We start from the raw sequence: 18849 nt of genomic DNA on the forward strand, positions 1-18849 counted from the left end.
GGCTTATGGGGGAAATCTGACCCTGGTCTGGGAGGCGAGCAGCACCTGGTGGCAGGAGTCGGTCTGTGCTCTCTGGGTCATTGGTTTTAGATGCAGGTTAGTGTGAATTTGGTGGGTGAGCACAGGTGAGAAAGGAGCAAGGGCAGCCGCCAGTCAGAGGGAGGCCTGAGAGGAGGCCTCGACTGGACGGTGCTCAGACTTGGATTCACTCATGTTCCCCATATCCTGTATGTTGCAGGAGAAGAGGAGGCCCACACATGCACATGCACAACCACGATGCACCCACGGACCACATAGACATACACACTATTCGAGACTCAGCTGGTGCCAGCCATTAATAGTGGGCATCACTGAGGACCACCATTCTGTTAAAACTCACATAAAAATAACCAGCATCAGGACCCAGGTCATACTCTGGGCAGGGGGAGTATTTTGTTTCTCTCTCTCTCTCTCTGTCTCTCTCTGGCTCTCTCTGTCTCTCTCTCTCTCTCCTTTCCTGTCTTTTTCCCATCTTCTCTCTCTGTCTTTGTGTCTCTCCTCCTTCCTCTCCCCATGTCTCTCTGCCTCCCTCCCCTCTATCCCAGGGATGAAGAGGCAGCACCCCCTGTGCCCCCCACTCATCTGTCAGGTGCCCATGCACCTCTATTTTTATCATGCTGCTTTCTTTTGGTTTTGAGAGGGTGACTGGTGGCCAGTGGAGACTAGGAGCTTCATTTCTGCTCTTTGGGGTCCCACCATGAAGCAGACCTTTGGCACCAGTGGCAGCAGAAGCCAGGGCTGGGAAGGGACCAGTGTGGCATCCCAGCACCTGCTTGACAGCAGAGGACTGACCTAAGGCTGAGAATGGATGCCCAGCTGAACAAGGGAGCCACTCTTACCTAACTGATGCCTCCCCCTAAATTGAATGTGGCAGGGACTTCTCAAAGAGAGAAAAAGCCCCTTAGGGTTGGGGCTTGGGGAGCCCCCCAGGCCCTGTGTGTCTCTCCAGGAGGATTCCTAGGGCCCCTCTCCTCAGGCTCCTGGCTTCCTGGGAGCCATCCCACATCACTCAACACATTGAATCTCCTTCCAGGGGACACGACACTTCCCAGGCTTCTCTTGTTCCTGATGGGGTCCCTCTTGCTGCTTCACCTTGTGCAGGGCTCCCCTGGTGGGCTGCAGCTCCATTGGATCCATCATTTCAGCAGAAGGCTCAGCAGCAGCAGGTGGGTCCTTGGTAAGAATGGTGTAGCTTCTGACCAACCCCGGGCAGTGTGCTTTGGTGCTTCACAGCCCCTGGATCCGTTCCCTTGGCATCCCAGGGGAGAAGGCAGAGGCTGCTGAGAATCCAAGTGTTCAGACAGGCTTCAAACACTAATCTAACTGCTGGCCCAAAGTGATTTTTGTGGAATTATCCAAGTGATGATTGAACATCAGGCCCCCCTCATCTGGGTGTCCCCAGTCCCAGTGCTATTCAATACACAGCTGGTATTTAATAAATGTTTGCTGTTGCATTGATTCACCCCCGATGAAGCTGAACCCAGGTCTGCACTGATAGTCTCACAAGGAATAACCACAAGAGAGTCAGTCCCTTGTAGGGCCAGCTGGGTCTATGGACAACCAGAAGTATCATCTGCCAGGATATAGGACTCAGTAGGAACCAGGGTCAATGCCAGATGGGTACCAGGCTTCATGGAACTAACTTCTTCAACCAATCCTTGTGTGCCACAGACCCCAGGTTCTCCCCCCTAGCTTCCTTCTGGATACTCCTTACATGGGGTGCAAAGAAATGAGCACAAAACTGAAGATTAAGTTTGATGAAGGGAGAGAACTGGGACTGTCTCCTTCCTGTTCTGGAAAGCTCTGCCCCTACTAATGTAGCCCAAAGACCCTTCCCTTCTTTTGGGCAGATCCATCATTGTTCTGATTCGAGTTGGACTTGTGGTCCCATGGAAACCCTGAGGCCTTTTCAAGACAGCCGTTCTCTAAACAAACCTTCTCCACTGGATACTTGTGTTCATTCTTGTTTAATTCCACGATACCTTCTAGACTTTTCAAGATCTTTAACCTCAAGAGCAAACTTCAACTGGAGTGCAACATGGACATGTCCTCAGGAGGCAGAGCAGATAAGAAAAAGTCCCCATGGGCATCCAGCCCACATTCTGAAGGTAGCTCATGGAGTGAGGAGGCCGTGTGTCCAACAGTGAATGGCTAACAGGCCAGTTGGACAGCACTGTGGAGCGTGTGAATGGGGAGAAGATGAAATGGAGGGGGGGAACAGGCGGGGATGTTGGGTTAGAGAACGATACTGAGAGTTGGGGGCTAGGGAGAGTCAAGATTGGACTTGGACTTTAGAAAGACCGCGTTGGCAACTGGGCAGAGGGAAAGACAGGGAATGAGAAGATGGGTTACATTAGAAGGGGCGGAGCTTTCCAGAACAGGAAGGAGATAGTCCCCGTCCTCTCCCTTCATCAGTCACCTCCATCTTCTCATTTCCTGCCCAGTTGCCAACCTGGTCTTTCTAAAGTCCAGGTACAAGTCTGAGCTGGGAAGGCAGGATGTGGGGAGCACCAGCATGACCGTGGCTACCATGTCTCCTATCTCCAATAGGGGCCTGCCATTTCCCTTTAACCCAACAACTTCAACATCCCCATTGATGACACAAGTCTCTCATGGCTATTATGATAGTAAAAATGTTTATTACAAAAAGTGTCACAGTTCTTTGTACAACACTTAATTCACACAGCAATAACTTTACAATTGTACCACATTCTCCTGGGGGGGTCTCCCCAATCAGAGAGAGTCAGCCCCTGGTCCTGGACCTTCCAGACTGAGGTCTTACTCCCTGGTGTGGGCCAAGCCACAACATACAGATTGGTTGTGCCCCTTTGGTGATGACTTTGGTGGGGCTAGCCCTGCCACTTCAACTCTGGTCAGCACCAGGCCATCTATCTGCTCTCTCTGCCTGAGAGTGTGACCCCCACAATTATCTTAGCACCCATGAGACTAAGGGAGTCTGTGCCAGCCAAAACTCCACTTGCTACTTCTCATGCAAACTTGGGGTAAACAGGGATTTTGGCACCCTTCTAGCACCCTTTGCAGTCCCAAAGAACCATCCCCAAACTCAGGTGTCACATCCAGCAAGGATGCAGGCCCAGGGCTGGCCTGGACCTGTGTTCTCACTCCATGGCAGTTTGCTGGATTCCAAGGCCCAGCCCTGCTCCCTTGCCATTGTCTGTCCACACAGGGGCAGGGTGCCCTAAGGCACAACACTCAGCTCCTTCCCCTTCCATCTGCCTTCCCCAACCTGATCAACCCTACTCCCCAACAACAAATCCACCAAGGTGAGTTGAGTCTGATCTTCCCCCACTTCCAGTGGGGGTTTTTCAAAACCACACAATGGTCCTTACTGAAGCCTTCACCCTCCTACTCTAAGTAGAAGCACATTTCCAACCTGGTCTAGAAGGGCTGCCATCCCGCTCTGGCCCTCCAAGGGGCCCTGGCCTCCCTCTGGCAGCCCGAGACCCTGGCCTCCATCCTTCTCCCACCAACAGCGACCTTCCCACATACTCTGACTCCCCTTAGGGAGAGGTTCACCACCCTTAGGGCCTCACTGGCACCTGAACCACTGGCTGACTGAGCAGGACAGGAATAATTCAGGCTTGGGGAGGAAGACCCTTGCCCTTACCTAAGTGAAAAGCTAGTAGACAGAGATTTTGACCTTTTCTCATTCATCTCCATTGACATGCACTTGGCTGCCCACCTTTTGCCTTGGGGTTATCAAAACAGTAGCTAAAGGCCACATGTCCATTTCCAAGGATGTGATCCTGCCTTGGGGCCTCCTGAATGGCTGGGAAGCAGGGGCGCAGCTGGCATTGCACAGTCCACAGCAGAGCCCTACTCACTCCTGCTTCTCGACCAACACCACATCAGAGCTGACTTTGGGTGAAGAAATGGGGACCTGCCTGCTCAGTGGTCACCTCTGTCCTCTCCCCTTCCAGAGAGGGATCGGGCCAGAGCCCTGGCTTTGCCTGCCTCAGGCTGGCCCTTGGGAGCCTCCTGCCAGGTCATCCAGACAAACAGTGCGCATGCAGTCAGCCCACAGGGCAGCATCTTCAGGAAGCTCCGGCATGCCCACACCTACACACACACACTCATGGCTGGCTCTTCTGACCAGGATTCTGATCAAGCTTGGCCTTGGCTTTTGTTCCCACCAAAGTTTGTAGGCCCCGTGCTTTCTGACACCATCTGGCCTCGCTCACATGGCCACCTTCTCTTTGGAGAGGTTCCTGGGCTCTTTGCTTGGGGTACACCAATCCCCCGCCTCTGGGCTCGCCTGGTAGTGTTTGAAGGCTGACTTGTTGAACACAGGGAGCTTCTCTATGGACTCAGAGGATAGTGCCTGTCATGGGCAACACACACACGCATTAGTGGGGACCCCAGGACTCTGGGTGAGAACCTTGTAGAAATGACCTGGAGGAATATCCCAACCCTCTCTCCCTCAGCTATGCTGCCCATCCCTGGCCACTGTGCTGGGCTGGTGGTAAGCATCTCAGACTTCATCCATTCATTCATTCTCTACAACATATGATCTTTTATAACACTGTGAGAAAACCTAGAAGGAAAGAGCTCATTGCTCCTATGGGGCCTCCAGCACAAGTGCAGCTATTCCAGGAGGGGACCCCCAAGCCCTGATTGCACCCACTTGCTACTTCCTCTCCCCCCAGGGCTCCCAGGCTGTCCTTGGGTCTCTAAGGATGCCCTCTCCCAGAGCATATCATCCATGCAAGGCACTAGGGAGGGGAAGCTAGGCTAGAGGAAGCCTTGGATGGGACCCCCCAGTCTTGTTGTTCAGGTGTGGATATTTACAATTTGTTAACTGCTGAGGGACAGTGATCTATCCAAGAGGGTAGATCAAAGGTAGAGAAGATGATGCCCTTCTCCCTGCCTGCCATCCCCACAGTGCCCCCCTCCCCCTCCCCATCTCTTCCAGTAAGTTGCTGGCAGGATCGGATACAAGCCTTGAGCAACCTGGGCTGTTGTTTTTCAGCTCGAATATCATTAGCATAATCTGTGGGAAAGCTCTGACTTTTCCCAGGATGTTCAGTCACCTATGGGTGATCCCACAGCAGGATTGTCAGCCGAGCTGAAAAGCCTCTGGGCACCATGCCCCTGGCTCAGGGAGGGTGACTGCCACTCTACTTTAAAAGGATCGATGAAGGGAGCTGTTGGGGCTCTTCCTCCCGGGCAGGTTCCCATGACTGTACCTTTAAGTAAATGATTGCATCCGTTCCATAGCCTGACAAGGAATAGAGGTGCAGGTCCCCTTGAAAGTACTTGGCATAGAGACGAGAGATAGGCAAGCCATACCCAAAACCAGCCTGGGGTTGGGGAAGAGAAAGAGAGACATGGATCTTGGCCACCTGAAGAGGGGGGGCAGAGCCCAGGCCATGGGACTCAGGAGTCTCCTTCAGCATCAGGCCTTGCCAGCACTTCCCTGCTCATATCTATCTCCTTGATCCTGGTTGGCTGATTCTTTCTATTCTTTTTTTTGCAGTCCTTCTTCCTAAGCTGCTGATTTCCTCATCTCTAAAATTAGGGGGTTGATTTGGAGAGTCTGCTCCAACTAAGTCACTAAGGCAGGACTCTGCTAATCAAAGCCAACTACTACTCCCCTTCCTTTTCCCTCCCCTAAGCCCAGGAGACACTTCTTACCAAGGGAGCGTTTCTGGAATTATCCATTACTGGGGTTGGGGCAGTCGTGTAGGTATAACTGAAGAGGCGGTCAATGATTCTCAGGGGAACACCACCCCCACGGTCTGAAATCTGCACAAAAAAGGAGAACCTTCAAAGCCCTTGATTCAGAACCTCTGCTCCCCTCCCCAAAAGCTACCTTAAACCATTTCAAAGCCAGCTGGTCAACATAACCTTTGATGGGTATTTGGTCATTGGTTTGGCAGCCACCCATCAACACCAAAGAAAAGAACTGGGTACTTACTTTGATGGTTAGGTCTTCATTTCCCAGGACAATAGTCACATCAATGGGCGTGAGGGATGACTGGTTCTCCTGGTGCTCCACTGTGGCCCTCATAGCATTCTGGGGACAATCAAGGGGACCTTGAAAATTCCTAGAAGCTCAAGGCTCTCATTCAGGAGAACTAGTCTGTGGCAGAGCTTTTATCTATTTAATATGAAGGGAATATGACTACAGGGAGGGGCAAGACAGTGACCCCTTTCTGAGACATTCACAAACAGCTGGGGGGGCTCTTCTGGGGGGGTGAACGGGAAGGACAGATGGTGCATTGGCTCTGCCTGGGAGTATTCCATGAGTTTAATCATGGAAGGGATAATTAGCATCATCTTCTGCCTCATCTTTTTTTAGACCAACTGATAAACAGGGACCAGAGGTGTATGAAGAGTATTTGCCCCCCCCTTCTTGTCCTGTCATCTTGCTGTGTTGTGTGTGCAAAGGAGTTAGCCTTGCTTGACTTGATCTGCTTAAATATTTGCTTTTTAAAAGCATGAACATAATTGCTGAGGAAGAAAAAATCCAGAGGTTCGATGGCTCCTAAAGGGCCCCTGAAGCGGCCTAGACCATCTACCCCTCCCTTCGATCCCCTGAGGATAGCTGTGGGCAGCTCTAGGCTCAAGGTACTAGGTCAAGTCTGACAGTCATAGAAGCCCTGAGGCAAATACAAGCACATGCACATTGGGGAAAAGAAAGATCTCTTGGGCCATTCTTTCCATAGGGGAGAATGCCCAGAGTGATTCCTAGAAGTATCCAGAGGTAGGAGGGGGAGAGGATAAGCACATGGGTTGGAGCAAGGGACAAACCATCAAACGAACTCAATCCAGGCAGAGTCCTTTGTCCCTAGGCTTCCCCTCCACCAGTCCAAGGGAGGGAGTACTTGGGCAGTTTTCTATTTTCTCTGAGTACCTGACTAGACCTGATCATACCCTGCCACATCAGGAAGCTCCCAAAGCACACCAAGATGCCAGTGTCTGAGCAGGGATGAGGCATATCATTTGGGATGTTACTAGTTGAAAAAGAGTGAATGAATTGATGAATGGATGGATGGATGGATGGATGGATGGATGGATGGATGGATGGGTGGATGGATGGATGGATGGATGGGTGGATGGGTGGATGGGTACATGGATGGGTGGATGACTACAGCACTGTTGCAGGCTAATCTTCCTGTGCCCTGTAGGAAGTACCCAACATCCTGGGAATGACATGAGAGCATGAATGAATATCAAGGGGTAGAGCATTGGAGAGAAGATACCCAGGAGTGCCCAGCGCATCTGAGAGTAGGAGGCCAATCATTCTTACCTTAAAGAGCTCAAACAGCATGTGGTGAAGGTGTGAAGGGACATAGACGATGTGAATGGGCTGGTTGGGTACTTTTCCTGTGAAGAAAGCAAACTATCTAAGAATTAGAGAAGAAGAGCTTCACTTAAAAAAGAATAAAACCAGTGCCCACTAAATGGAGGATATTTTGTTTCACTCATCCAGGGGCCAGGCCAAAGCAGAATAAGGCTCCTACTCCTTATTGGAGGCTCTGAAAGTTAGAAAGGCTGGGCTAGGCCCCGGATCTCTGGAGTTGCAACCACACTGAGAATTCAGAACACGGGAAACCCCTTTGGCAAAGCAGAGCCAAACTGATCTGAACCTTCTACAAGGCAGTGTGACAGAGTGACAGACTTGCCCAGGGTGACAGAGTTACAATTAACCACCAGTGATAGAACATGAGCCCCAACTGTCCTGACTCCAAGTCCAGCCCTAACCGCTGTCACCATGCAGATCAAGATAGAGGAGAAAATAAATCACATGCTAACCCTATTCTGATTTGCTCCCTGTTTTCATTTTTCACTTGCAATATCAAAACATAAAGCTTGGTTAGCTTCCTATAAACTGCATATGAAATTCCTTTCGCAGATTAAGTAGAAGTTTCACCAACAGGTTAATGAATAAATAAGAAAAAACAAAACCTTTTATACTCTGGAAAGACTCCAGACTTTCTTTCCAGGCAAGGACTTTGACCTTATTTGCATCTGACCCCAGAGCTCTAGCCAGTGAGTGTTCCAGAAGCCATGTTTTCACCCGAATGTTCTAGAATCCTGTGATCTTTTGAATTCTCTCAGGGTCATGAGCCTTCCTGGAGTCCTCCATATCTGCTTGGCCACCCAAGGGCTAAACCCTCACGCTCTGACCTCAGTCTTCACTTCAAAGAAGTGGGTCCATGTCCTAACTACATAGCTTGCTAACCTCTCCCTCCCCCAGGACTGGGAAAGGTGGCCAATGGGAATCAAAGAGAGTAGGGTAAGGTGGGGCAGGCTTGAGGGAGCCCTTTGGGTGACCCCCAGACTCTGACTGTGTCCAGGTTGTCTCTGGGGGTAGGTGGGTGAGGGAGTGGGTTGGGGGAGGAAGTGGTTCTTAAGAGCACCATCATAGCTCTTACCATTCACTTGGGTGAGCTTCATTTCAGGAGAAACGAGGTAATACTGGTCACAGAGCATGCGGGCACAATCATAGGCATCTGCAACACAAATGGGTCATCACTTCATTTTCAGGGTCAGAGAAGGGGAGGGGCTCTCCATTGCATCCCCTGAGATTTCATTCTCAGGGGCCACCCAGGAGCTTCCAAACCCCAGAAGTCTTCCCTTCCCTACAGAAGTTTCTGTGCAGGTTGAGGTCCAGAGGACACCAGCCCTATGGCCTCATCCCCGCTCCCTGACCAGAGGCTGGCACTTGTACCTTGAACCACTGCAACCACATCACAGTGGGGATCAATGCTTCCGATATGGCTTGGGTTTCCTGACTTCGAGTCACTGAATATGAGAACTGTGAAAAGCAGAGCAGTTGACATAGTCATTCGAAAAGGGAAATTTTGGTGCCTCCCTCCCAAGCCTTCTGTGGCAAATCAATTGCTCAGAGAAGCCGAGATACTCACTGTGCTGGTTCATGAGCATTCGGGTGGAGATGCGATTCATATAAAACCTATCCAAAAAGTACTGGAGATTCTGGTTGGTGACAGGGTCCACGGTGCCTGAGTCTTTGTACTCGATGATGCCCTGGGCCATGGTGGGGATCACGTCGTGGTTCCTGTTTCGGACTTTGATCAGCGCATCTACAAAGCTGAAGCCACAGAACTTTGGTTTAGGAAGTGTCCATCCCCAGAGGAGGCTGGATACACCTGTGGCTTTCAGCCCGGCCTCCCAGTGGGTGCCGTGTGCCCCTTGTGGTCCTTCAGAACCTCCCAGAACCCTGAGGCAAGGGCAGGATGGGGCCGTTGAATCCTATCGATGACATATCCCAAGGACTGGTGATACCAAGAGACTTGGATCACTCGTTGCAGAAGATCTCAACACTCCTCCACCCTCTCCTCCAGGCTGGTTCTAGCTCTCCCCCATTGGCACCCCCAGACCACTGTGCAGGGGTCAGTGTTATCTGCTGGGGAGAGCTTTCCTGTCTCCTAATGGGGCCTTCCCAAAGAAAGTCAGGCCAACCACACCTGCTTATCTCACCTGGCCAAGTCTGGTTACACCAGACTTTTTGGATTCACTCTCTAGCCCTTGAAGACCCCCAACCCGTCTCCTCTGCAAAGGTGGGTGGGCAGTGTGATGGCAGAACTGGGGCCCTGGGGGGTGGGGGTGGATTGTCTCTGCCTTTGGATCCAAGAGCCCAGAAGGCCATGGGCCCAGTACAAGGTGTGACAGGAGCCGGTACAAATGCAGCCTGACGGAGGCTCTATGAACACACGGGTCACTTACTCAGACAAGGCCTTATGGTCCTCCGGGCTTTTCTCATGGAATTCCACTAAGTCCATGAGGCTCTGTATGTACCTGAGAGGGAAGAGCTTGGAGTTAAAAATGAAATGCGTCTGATTTGGGCGAATCAAGAAGCTGGTAGAAAGGAGCCCAGGAAGCTCTGAGGCACCTCTGGAGCGGCAAGGGGAGCCTGCACCCAACAGAAGCTTCTGAAGGAAAGCTTTCTGGGCAGAGCTACCCCCCAAAGCATCTCGGTGACCAGAGAAAGGGGAGTGCCTCGGTTTCCCTGGGGGGGGGGTCCCCTTCTCTGGCAGCATGATCCTGTGCTCAGGATAGCTTGGACATAGGTCTCCTTCATTCAGGCAGCCCTGGGGAGGTCCCAGGGGCCTGGCTTGGCTCCCTCTAAGGTTGGAGGTGGAACTGGCATCAGGGCAACTTCCCTCCTGCCTTGTGGGTAGGGCAGAGATATGCTGATGTCACCCCGGAATTCTCCAAGAGACTAAAGGTGGAGGGGGGGGCAAGGGCTTTGAGAAGGTCAGACAAGGGCCGCCTGCCTCTTCCTGGGCCACTGGTCCTGGGCCCCCCCCGAACCCCTTTGCGGGACCTGGCTGGAATCTCATTTCTCCCCTTCTGGCCCCCGGCCGGCCGCTCACCAACTCTTCACCAGCTGGACGGAGGAGGTCCGCACCAGGCGCTCAGGGAGGATGTCGATCTCCTTGAGGATGTTGGCCAGCCTCACGGGCAGCTCCTGCCTCAGGAAGGCGAACGAGGTCTTCTCGCAGGCGTTGACCGAGCCTGGGGGCGAGGGGGCGTCAGACTGGGCTCCCCGGCCCCCCAGCGCTCCCCGCCCCCCCCAGCGCGCCCCGGACCCCCAGCGCGCCCCGGACCCCCAGCGCGCCCCGGACCCACAGTGCGCCCCGGACCCCCAGCGCGCCCCGGCCCCACAGCCCGCCCCGGACCCCCAGCGCGCCCCGGACCCCCAGCCCGCCCCGGACCCCCAGCCCGCCCCGGACCCCCAGCGCGCCCCGGCCCCACAGCCCGCCCCGGACCCCCAGCGCGCCCCGGACCCCCAGCCCGCCCCGGACCCCCAGCGCGCCCCGGCCCCACAGCCCGCCCCGGACCCCCAGCCCGCCCCGGACCCACAGCGCGCCCCGGACCCCCAGCCCGCCCCGGACCCCCAGCCCGCCCCGGACCCACAGCGCGCCCCGGACCCACAGCGCGCCCCGGACCCACAGCCCGCCCCGGACCCCCAGCGCGCCCCAGCCCCCCAGCCCGCCCCGGACCCCCAGCGCGCCCCGGCCCGGGCCGGCCCCGCTCACCGAAGTCCAGCAGCTGCTTCATGGACAGCGGGGACGGGCTGAAGCGCGAGAAGCGCTCCACGGCGCGCGGGGCCGGGGCCACGCACGAGCCCGAGGCGCCGCGCAGCACCACGCGGGCGGCCCGCATGGCTCCGGGTGCCTCTGGGGGTTCCGGGGGGACCTTCTCGGGGGTCGGCGGCGGCGGTTCCGGGGGCGCCGGTGGCTGGATGCGGGGGTCCTCTCGGAGGATGCTCTCAGGGCTCAGGGGGTCGGGGGCTCGGGGATCCTCTCGGCGACTCAAGGCTCCGGCTCAGGCTCGGGGTCCCAGGGCAGGTGCGGCGGGCCCCGGGCCGCCCCGGCTTTTGTGGGTCCCCCGGGCCCCGGGCCCGCCCCCGGGCCTCTGACGCCACCGAGAGGGGCGGGCCCGGCCGGCCCTTTCCCAGGCGCGGGGACTGCCCCGGACCCAGGCCCCCCCCGAAATCTGGGGACCGAGCGAGCGCTCATTGGCCTGCGCCGGGGAGACCTGTGACAGCAGCCAATCGGAGGAGCCCCCTGCATTTGGGGTAAACAGCTCCACCCGGGGAGCCGGCTGGGGGGGGGGGGCAGTAGCACGTGGGGTCTGGGCTGAGGCCGGGCGGGGGGCAGCGCGGCTCACCCGCGCCCCGAAGGTCAGCCCCAGTGGCCAGACGTGTTTCACTCACCCTCAGGCCTTCCTTGGCTCCCAGTTGCCCCTGTCCCCTCGAACTCCCTGCCCGCGGCCCGGACGGGGCCCGGACGGGTTGGCCCACCCTTCCCCCTTTCCCCGTTTCCTCGCTTTCTAGCCTTCTTGGCCAACCCCCCACCCAACTAGATGAAGCTTCTGCCCCCTTTCCCACTCCCACGTCTTTGTCCCGGCCGGCCCCGGGTGACCAGGACTCCCTAAGGCTTGTAGTTCTTCGTCCCAACCGTGTCCCCTCCCTCAGAAGATAGTGGGGAGGAAAGGAGACGCAGTTGGGAAGGCTTGGATTCAAGTTTGGCCTCAGACTAAGGGACTGAAAGAACCGTCTTGGTTTCTTCATCCAGAAAATGGGGGCAATTGAACGAAGCCCCTTCTTGAGGCTGAAATAACTGAAGGTGCTTGGCCATGGGGGGGGGGGCAGGCCAAGAGAGGGCACAGAATGAGGAATCTGTTGTTATTCCCATGGACAAATGGGGAGACAGAGACCCACTGAGGGGAAGCCACTGGCCCAGGGTCAGCAAGATGGCAGTAGAGGCTGGAGCCAGGCTCAGGTGGATGTATTCACTGGGGGTGGGGCTTTGAGCATCACCAGGTCTCAGTAAACACTGACTGAATCATCATCCGGCCTTGCCAGAACATTCCCAATTCCCACTCACTCACCCCTAGGAATTTGGGAGTGAAAGCCAGGTGGATGGCAGTCAGCAGCTGAGGCCTGGGCTGTGAGAGCTGGTGGGGGGCTGCTGCTAGGATCTCCTGTGCTTCTTGCCCCCGGTTTGGTTTGGGCTTTTTTGAGGGAGGAGTGCGTCAGAACAAGAGGAAAGAAATGACCAAAGGCATGGTGAGCCATCTTCAGAAAGGGGACCACTTTGATAGTAGGCGCATCTTTCTGCTACTGCTCCTGGATTCAGTAACTGAATGAAAGAGACACGGGGACCTCTGTCCCCAGTATATAGTTCATGAGCCACCGAGGAAGGTTCCTAGTAATTCCATCATTGTTTTTAGGGGGTTCTAAGGAAAGATGAAAGAAGGCACAATAGCCCAGATTCCCCACCCCCAGATCTGCTCAGAAGAATGATGTCTCATTCTCCTTTGGTCTCAGATTTTCCTTTTCCACCTTCTTCCACGTGGCTTTGGCTGCCCTGCCCAGTCCCTCCTCAAAGTGGAGGGCAGTGAAAAGTGAGAAATCTCCTTCTCTGGGCCACTTCCATGAGACGTGGAGGGAGCAGCATCTACTGACAGCCTTGGCCAGTCCAGCTGGCCACTCCTCTGGGTGCTTGCTGGGAAAGTCCTAGAATAGAAGTGAGGCTCTGGTCTGGAATCTGCCCAAATGGGGCAGAAGTGAGGAAATGAGGCTGCCGTGGCAGAGGGCTGTTTACCACTTACGGTGAGGACCAAGCAGGGACTGGCTCTAGGGACAAGGATGTCAGTTATGCCTTTCCCAGAAGAAGATCTGGGCTGCCCTGGGAGTACCTGGGATTGACCCCCTGACCCAGGAGTTTGGATCTGGGCTTAGCAAGGAGCTAGAAGCCCAGCAGTTGGGAATTGTCTGTAGGCCATCCCTGGGGCAAGCATGGCCTGGAATTGGCATCCTGAAGATCAGAGTTCAAATCCTGTATCTGACCCCTACTTCAGCAAACTTCTCTGCACCTGGGGCAGCTTTCTAAAGTTCTAAGTTACAAAGGACTGAGAATTGTGTAGGTGGCCCTGCCAACAACATCCAAGGGAATTCCCACACCCACAAAATCACAAGACTGTCCAGCCTTGGCACATCAATGTATTCAGTCCTCTAAGGAAGATAGGGAAGCACCAAGGACCCAGCCGTACCCCTTGGGTCATTGGGCAAGTCTGATCTTTTCTGAATTTACCCCCGGGGAAGATGGTCTCTAGGGATGGACCCCTGGGAAAGGTGACCTCTGAGAATTGACCTCTGGAGCAGCTTTCAGCTCTCTATCCATTGGCCTGTGATACCCTTCCCCTACCATCCCCTCTGGACAAATGGACCGAGCTGGAGCAGTTGGGGGGGGGGGGAGTGCAGGACAACCATCCTGCCCAAGGTCAGGCAGAAGAGCATCTCCTTTAGGGTTCTCATCCATGCCCACACCATGAGTTTAATTTTCATCTGCCCAAACAAGATGCACCCATCCCTCCTTCCTCTCCCCACCTTTCCAGTCACCCAATCTTCCTCCATAGTCACCCTCGGCTTTTTCCTCTCCCATACACCTAATCCAATCAGTCATCAGTGTTGATTCTACCTTTCCAGGTCACACCCCCACACCCCCAAGTCTGCCTCACCCACCAGTGTCTGCTTCTTCAACTCACAAGTGGACTGTCAGAAGCATGTCTCTTCAGACATTGAACCTTTCAGATATTGAACCCTTCAGAGTCTTCTTAGTTCTGCATTCTAGGTCCAAAGGACCTTCCCAACTCTAACTCTGCCTTCTCCTAGAAGGATCCTATGCTCCAGCACCAAGGTTTATTGACTGTTCTCAAACCAGTGGTTGGCCGGTGGGGTGATACTTTTTTGGCCACGGTAACTTCACAAAGTCAAGAAATGTAGAGACGTCTCTACATTTTCATATCCCATGTTTCTTTTGAACTACTTCAATTCTGCTTTGCTCATAGAACACAGCCCTACCTTGATGAGGGCATGCCATGCTGGATGGGGATCCTGGATCAGTGTCTCTCATGACATGTTATGGATTCCAAAGCTCTTCAGAGATACCTTGAGAGGGCCCTTGTTTCATTCCTTCTGACCCCCATATTAGAATTTGGCATTTGAAGAACATGATCAGTTCATCCGAACTTCTATCTCTGCAGGAGAATTGGTATCACCAGGAGAGAAGCCAAGGGAACTCAATGGACATGGCACCAACATCTGGCAGAGGAGATTCATTTGATGATGATCTGAAAGCTGTTCCAGGGGAGGGGAAGAAAAAGATATTGAAAAATAGAGCTTGAGAGTGAGAAGTGAAAGAAGCCACAAGCTTACCAACTATTTAGTAAGTGAACTGTTCTAGCATTGGTTACACTGAAAAATGAGTTTAAGTGGGAGGAAGGGGAAAGAGATGGGAAGAGAGTGCATTTCTCTGGATTGCCTACTGTGTGCCGGACACTTGGTAAATATTATTTCATTTGGTCCTTCCAACAACTCTGCAAGGCAGGTGCTGTGGGTTCCCTTTTAGAGTTGAAGGCTTCCTGACACCTGGTTCTCTGCTCCATCCTTTGAACCACTTCTAAGAATTGAGAGCTCCATGAAGAAAACTCTGAGAACATGGCAAGGAAAAGGAGATTGATAGTGGCAATGGCTGCAGAGAGCTTAGCAAGGATCAGAAGCGGACATTAGCAGATTTGCTGATTATGGGTCATTTGGGGGAACAGTTTCAGGTAAGTGATGGAGTTGAAAGCCAACTTGCAGAAGAGAGAGAAGAGAATGAAAGGAGAGGAAGTGGAGACAAAGTGAGGGGGACAGGAAATGCCTGAATCCTAAAGTGGGATGGAATCAGCTATCTGTGTAATGTCACTGGCCCTTTGTAGCAAAGAGAGAGTAACCATCAAATTAGCAGGAAGGATAAAGATGAGAGTTTGAATTGAGGGCACTAATCTCAGGGCCCACTCAGAGAGCTCTACTGCCTGGCAGTCCTATTTGGGGCTTAGAAGTGAATGAGGGCACCAAAAGGAGGGACCCTACTCCAGGGTCAGAGACTGATCAGGGTCAGAATTCCTGACTGTTTCCTTTGTGATTGCATTAGGGTGAAGAAAAGTCTTTTGATTGGGTGTTAAGGCAAAAGCCATCACATAAAATTCTCTACAGAAGAAAATTTCTCTCTTTCTTCCCTGGTGGTGATGAGGCAGGAACCTTGTAAGCCTCCTGGTGGGGAGAGAGCTAGCTTTCCTTGCCCCCAAGACTCACAAGGGCTGCAGCAGGTTCTTTCTATGGTGAGTTTCTCTTGCCCTGCTCTTGGACAAGTGAGTATCTGAGATGGAATGGAACAGGCTGAAACTCCTGGAGTTTCAAAAGATCAGAGCCCCCCCCCCACCTTGGTGTAGCAATCAAGTACAGAAAGGAGCCATTCTGAATGAGTAGCTCTGTCCCACAAGAAGAGAAATTCTTTGTCCAAGGACTGGGCTGCAACCAGAAGAAATCCTCCCCCCCCCCAAAGAGAAGAATTTATAGACTGAGATGACTGAACTGTAGTTCTTGTCATATCTTAACTATTGAGTTTTTTGTGAGAAGCTAGTTAATTGGTTATTGATGTATCTAGGAAACATCAATGAGTTAAATAATATTGGGGCATTAATCACTGGCAATGATATTGGGGGAATACACTGGATCGGATCTCTAGTTTATAGCATTAGAAGAACCCCACACCTCCTCAGAGGGACCCTTAGAGCCCCAAGGAGAAGAAACTTAGAATCTTAATCTCTAGAGACCCAATCTGTTAGAGGGTATGTACATGGAGAGACTAAATCTAGAATCACATTACAAAATGAGAGTGCTAAAGGTAATGACAACAGTTCCAAATTAACCTATTGAAGTATTTTACTTTGAAAAATGGAAAATGGATAAAAGCTAAGACATGGGCTCTAATTATTACCATTTCTTTGAAATGTTTACCTAATATAAAACAGTCCTCCCAATAATGAGGTTGCATTCATTCATTCCTTTAAGGAGCTTTCTTCACACTGTGCAGTGTTTAGTGATGGGAATCCTGAGGCAAAAATGACATAGTCCATCTTCAAGTAACTTCTATTCTCTGCTCTCTTTGCCAAGCAGAGATAGGTTGGACAGAGGCATCATTAATTTGGAGTCTGTGTGAAATATTACAGATGAGGGTGGCATGAGGTGGGGTTGTAAGGTCTTCTAAGACCCAGGAAAAGGAAACTGGAAAGATTGCGGTGGGGGGGGATCAGCAGAGCGGATCACTAATGGATGAAACTGGAGACTTGAAGCACTTGGAATCAAGAGCCCTGGCTCCATCCCTTGTGATTTGATGTTTGCCTTATGCTCTTGAAGATGACCATGACTTCAGGGAGGTGATGCCGTGACAAGCACATGAATTGATTTGACTGAGGGGGTGCTGTGCTAAGTCACCAGCCTCACCTTCTACTTCCGAGCCATATTCAGTGACCAGATATGAATCAGGACAACTGGAGATTGTCTTGTATGTGAGGTAATCAGGGTTAAATGCCCAAGATCACATGGCTTGTAAGTGTCAAGTATCTGAGACTGGAGTCAAACTCATCTTCCTGACCCTGGGCTCAGAGCTCTATCTTCTGACCCACTTTGCCATCCCATTTGTTTGCCATCTGTGTGTCTATGGAGGCCACTTCTTCCCCTTTCTGGGTCTCGTTTTTCCCACATTCTACTCAAATTCAGGATCTGAGATCCAAAACCCTTGTGACTTAATGATTTAGTCTCTCCAGGATGACAGTAAATTTACCCTATTTGACTTCTGCCAACTCATCTTCCTGAGTTCAAGTCTGGCCTCAGACACTAACTGTGTGACCCTGAGCTAATCACTTCACCCAACTTCCCTCAGCTTCCTCATCTATATAAAATGAACTTGAAAAAGGAAGTGGCAAACTATCCAGTATTTTATCCTGACAGATTCCCAAATGGGGTCATGAAGAGTCAGTCAAGATTGAAACAACTGAGCCAACAGTCCTAGCCCCTGATGTCTGAAAGGGGATGAGGCAGAGAAGCCTGGATGGATCTGAACAAGCCCAGAGAACAGCCACTCACTCCATCCTAGAGCTGACAGTGCTTGGGGATTGGTTCTCAGGAAGCTTCCCAGAGGACAGGTGGCTAAAAGAATAGAAAATGATTCAGTCACAACGGAGCCCCCAGATGACTGTAGAAGCTCTATCAAGTCTCCTTGATGAGGGCGTTCCATGGCATTCTGAGAAATGAAGAGGCAGGCTGTCCCAAACAAGATTCCACAGACCACAACTGTCCAAGGCCCCAATGGACTGAGAACAGGGCCCCAGGGTGAGCCGGCCTTCAAGATTGTCCTCCCACAATACTTTTATTCACAGGATCAGAGCTTTGGGAGTTTTTCTGAGATGCCTCTACCCAAACTTCTTTCATGACCTCTTATATCAAGTGAGGAAAAAAACTGGGACATGTGTTTAGCAAAAATGTGTGCCAATGACCTAAAAAGTGTTTGTTTTGCACGGGATCATCTGAAAAGAAGGCATGACAAGCACTCCAGGATGCCCCTCTGCTGATCACCATAAAAACAGGAGACATCAGCATCTGCTGGTCCCCTTCCCCAAGAACTTCCCCACAAATACTGAAGATGCCACCACTTTTTACAATGGTAGAGTTTTGGGTTTAGCCTTCATCGCCTTCCACTTGGGGGTCCTCTTTTTAAAATGAATTTTAATAATCTGTCCTTTCTCTTAAGCACTGAATCCAGGTGGTTTCTTCTCTCTTATAGTCAGTGGGGGATTCTCAGGGAGAGGGTAAGGGAGGAGACAGGGAGAGAGGAGAGGACAGGGAAAGAGAGGAAAAGATCCAGGGAAGGGAGACCGGGAAGCTCGGGATTTGTCTGTCCACTCAGCCTGGTCTGTTCATGACCACCTCAAAGACCAGGGCTGCTTCACCAATCTGAGAGCACCCATACAATAGCGGGCTCCAGAGGTCCTGTGTGGACTTAGCATCACATTCCTTATGGCTAAGGCTGCCTGAACCTAGAAGAAACTCAGATGTAGGGTGGTCCAGTGGGAAGAGTCTTGGGACTCAAAGGGCAGGGGGTACCCCAAGATCTAGGACCTCCCTTGTCAATATGGTCTTTTCCCCTTTGCTAATTCTCTGACCGGAAGCAAGCCGGGCTCAGCTAAGCCACTGAGCCCAGGAATGTGCTGCTGGGGAGAGGGGCCCAGCCTCAGGGAGCTGAGGTGGGAAGTGAGACCCCGAGAAGGAGAGGAGAGAAGAGGTGCAGAGGTGGAAATGCCACCTCTCTTGGTGTCTGAGCCCAACCTCAGACACTAACCATCTGGGTGGACCTCCAGAAGGGCAGGTTCTTCGTCTGAAAAAAAGAAGAAAAGGACACTGTGCCATCCCCCTCCCCTGGTGTCTGA

General features: G+C 52.6%; 1 protein-coding gene and 1 long non-coding RNA gene across 3 annotated transcripts; one reads left to right on the top strand and one right to left on the bottom strand.

Moving 5' to 3' along the window:
* Positions 1 to 2656: 2656 nt before the first annotated feature.
* On the bottom strand, positions 2657 to 11365 carry PDK4 (pyruvate dehydrogenase kinase 4). Its single transcript, XM_074195357.1, has 11 exons — positions 11070 to 11365; positions 10404 to 10545; positions 9754 to 9825; positions 8934 to 9118; positions 8738 to 8824; positions 8442 to 8519; positions 7313 to 7389; positions 5978 to 6076; positions 5695 to 5805; positions 5247 to 5360; positions 2657 to 4381 (listed from the first exon to the last, which is right to left on the bottom strand). Exons 1-11 carry the CDS (start codon positions 11194 to 11196, stop codon positions 4238 to 4240), a joined length of 1236 nt encoding a protein of 411 aa, XP_074051458.1. The 5' UTR covers positions 11197 to 11365; the 3' UTR covers positions 2657 to 4237.
* A 373-nt stretch (positions 11366 to 11738) lies between these two features.
* LOC141494297 (uncharacterized) lies at positions 11739 to 18264 on the top strand. Of its 2 annotated transcripts, none has more exons than XR_012470393.1 (3): positions 11739 to 14765; positions 14924 to 15702; positions 17375 to 18264. It is a non-coding gene; the product is annotated as an uncharacterized LOC141494297 (long non-coding RNA). The 2 variants fall into 2 exon arrangements; XR_012470392.1 differs by having other exon boundaries at positions 14924 to 15150; positions 15516 to 18264.
* Positions 18265 to 18849: the final 585 nt, after the last annotated feature.

The sequence above is a fragment of the Macrotis lagotis genome, chromosome 7 (assembly GCF_037893015.1).
Source record: "Macrotis lagotis isolate mMagLag1 chromosome 7, bilby.v1.9.chrom.fasta, whole genome shotgun sequence".
Lineage (NCBI taxonomy): Eukaryota > Metazoa > Chordata > Mammalia > Peramelemorphia > Peramelidae > Macrotis > Macrotis lagotis.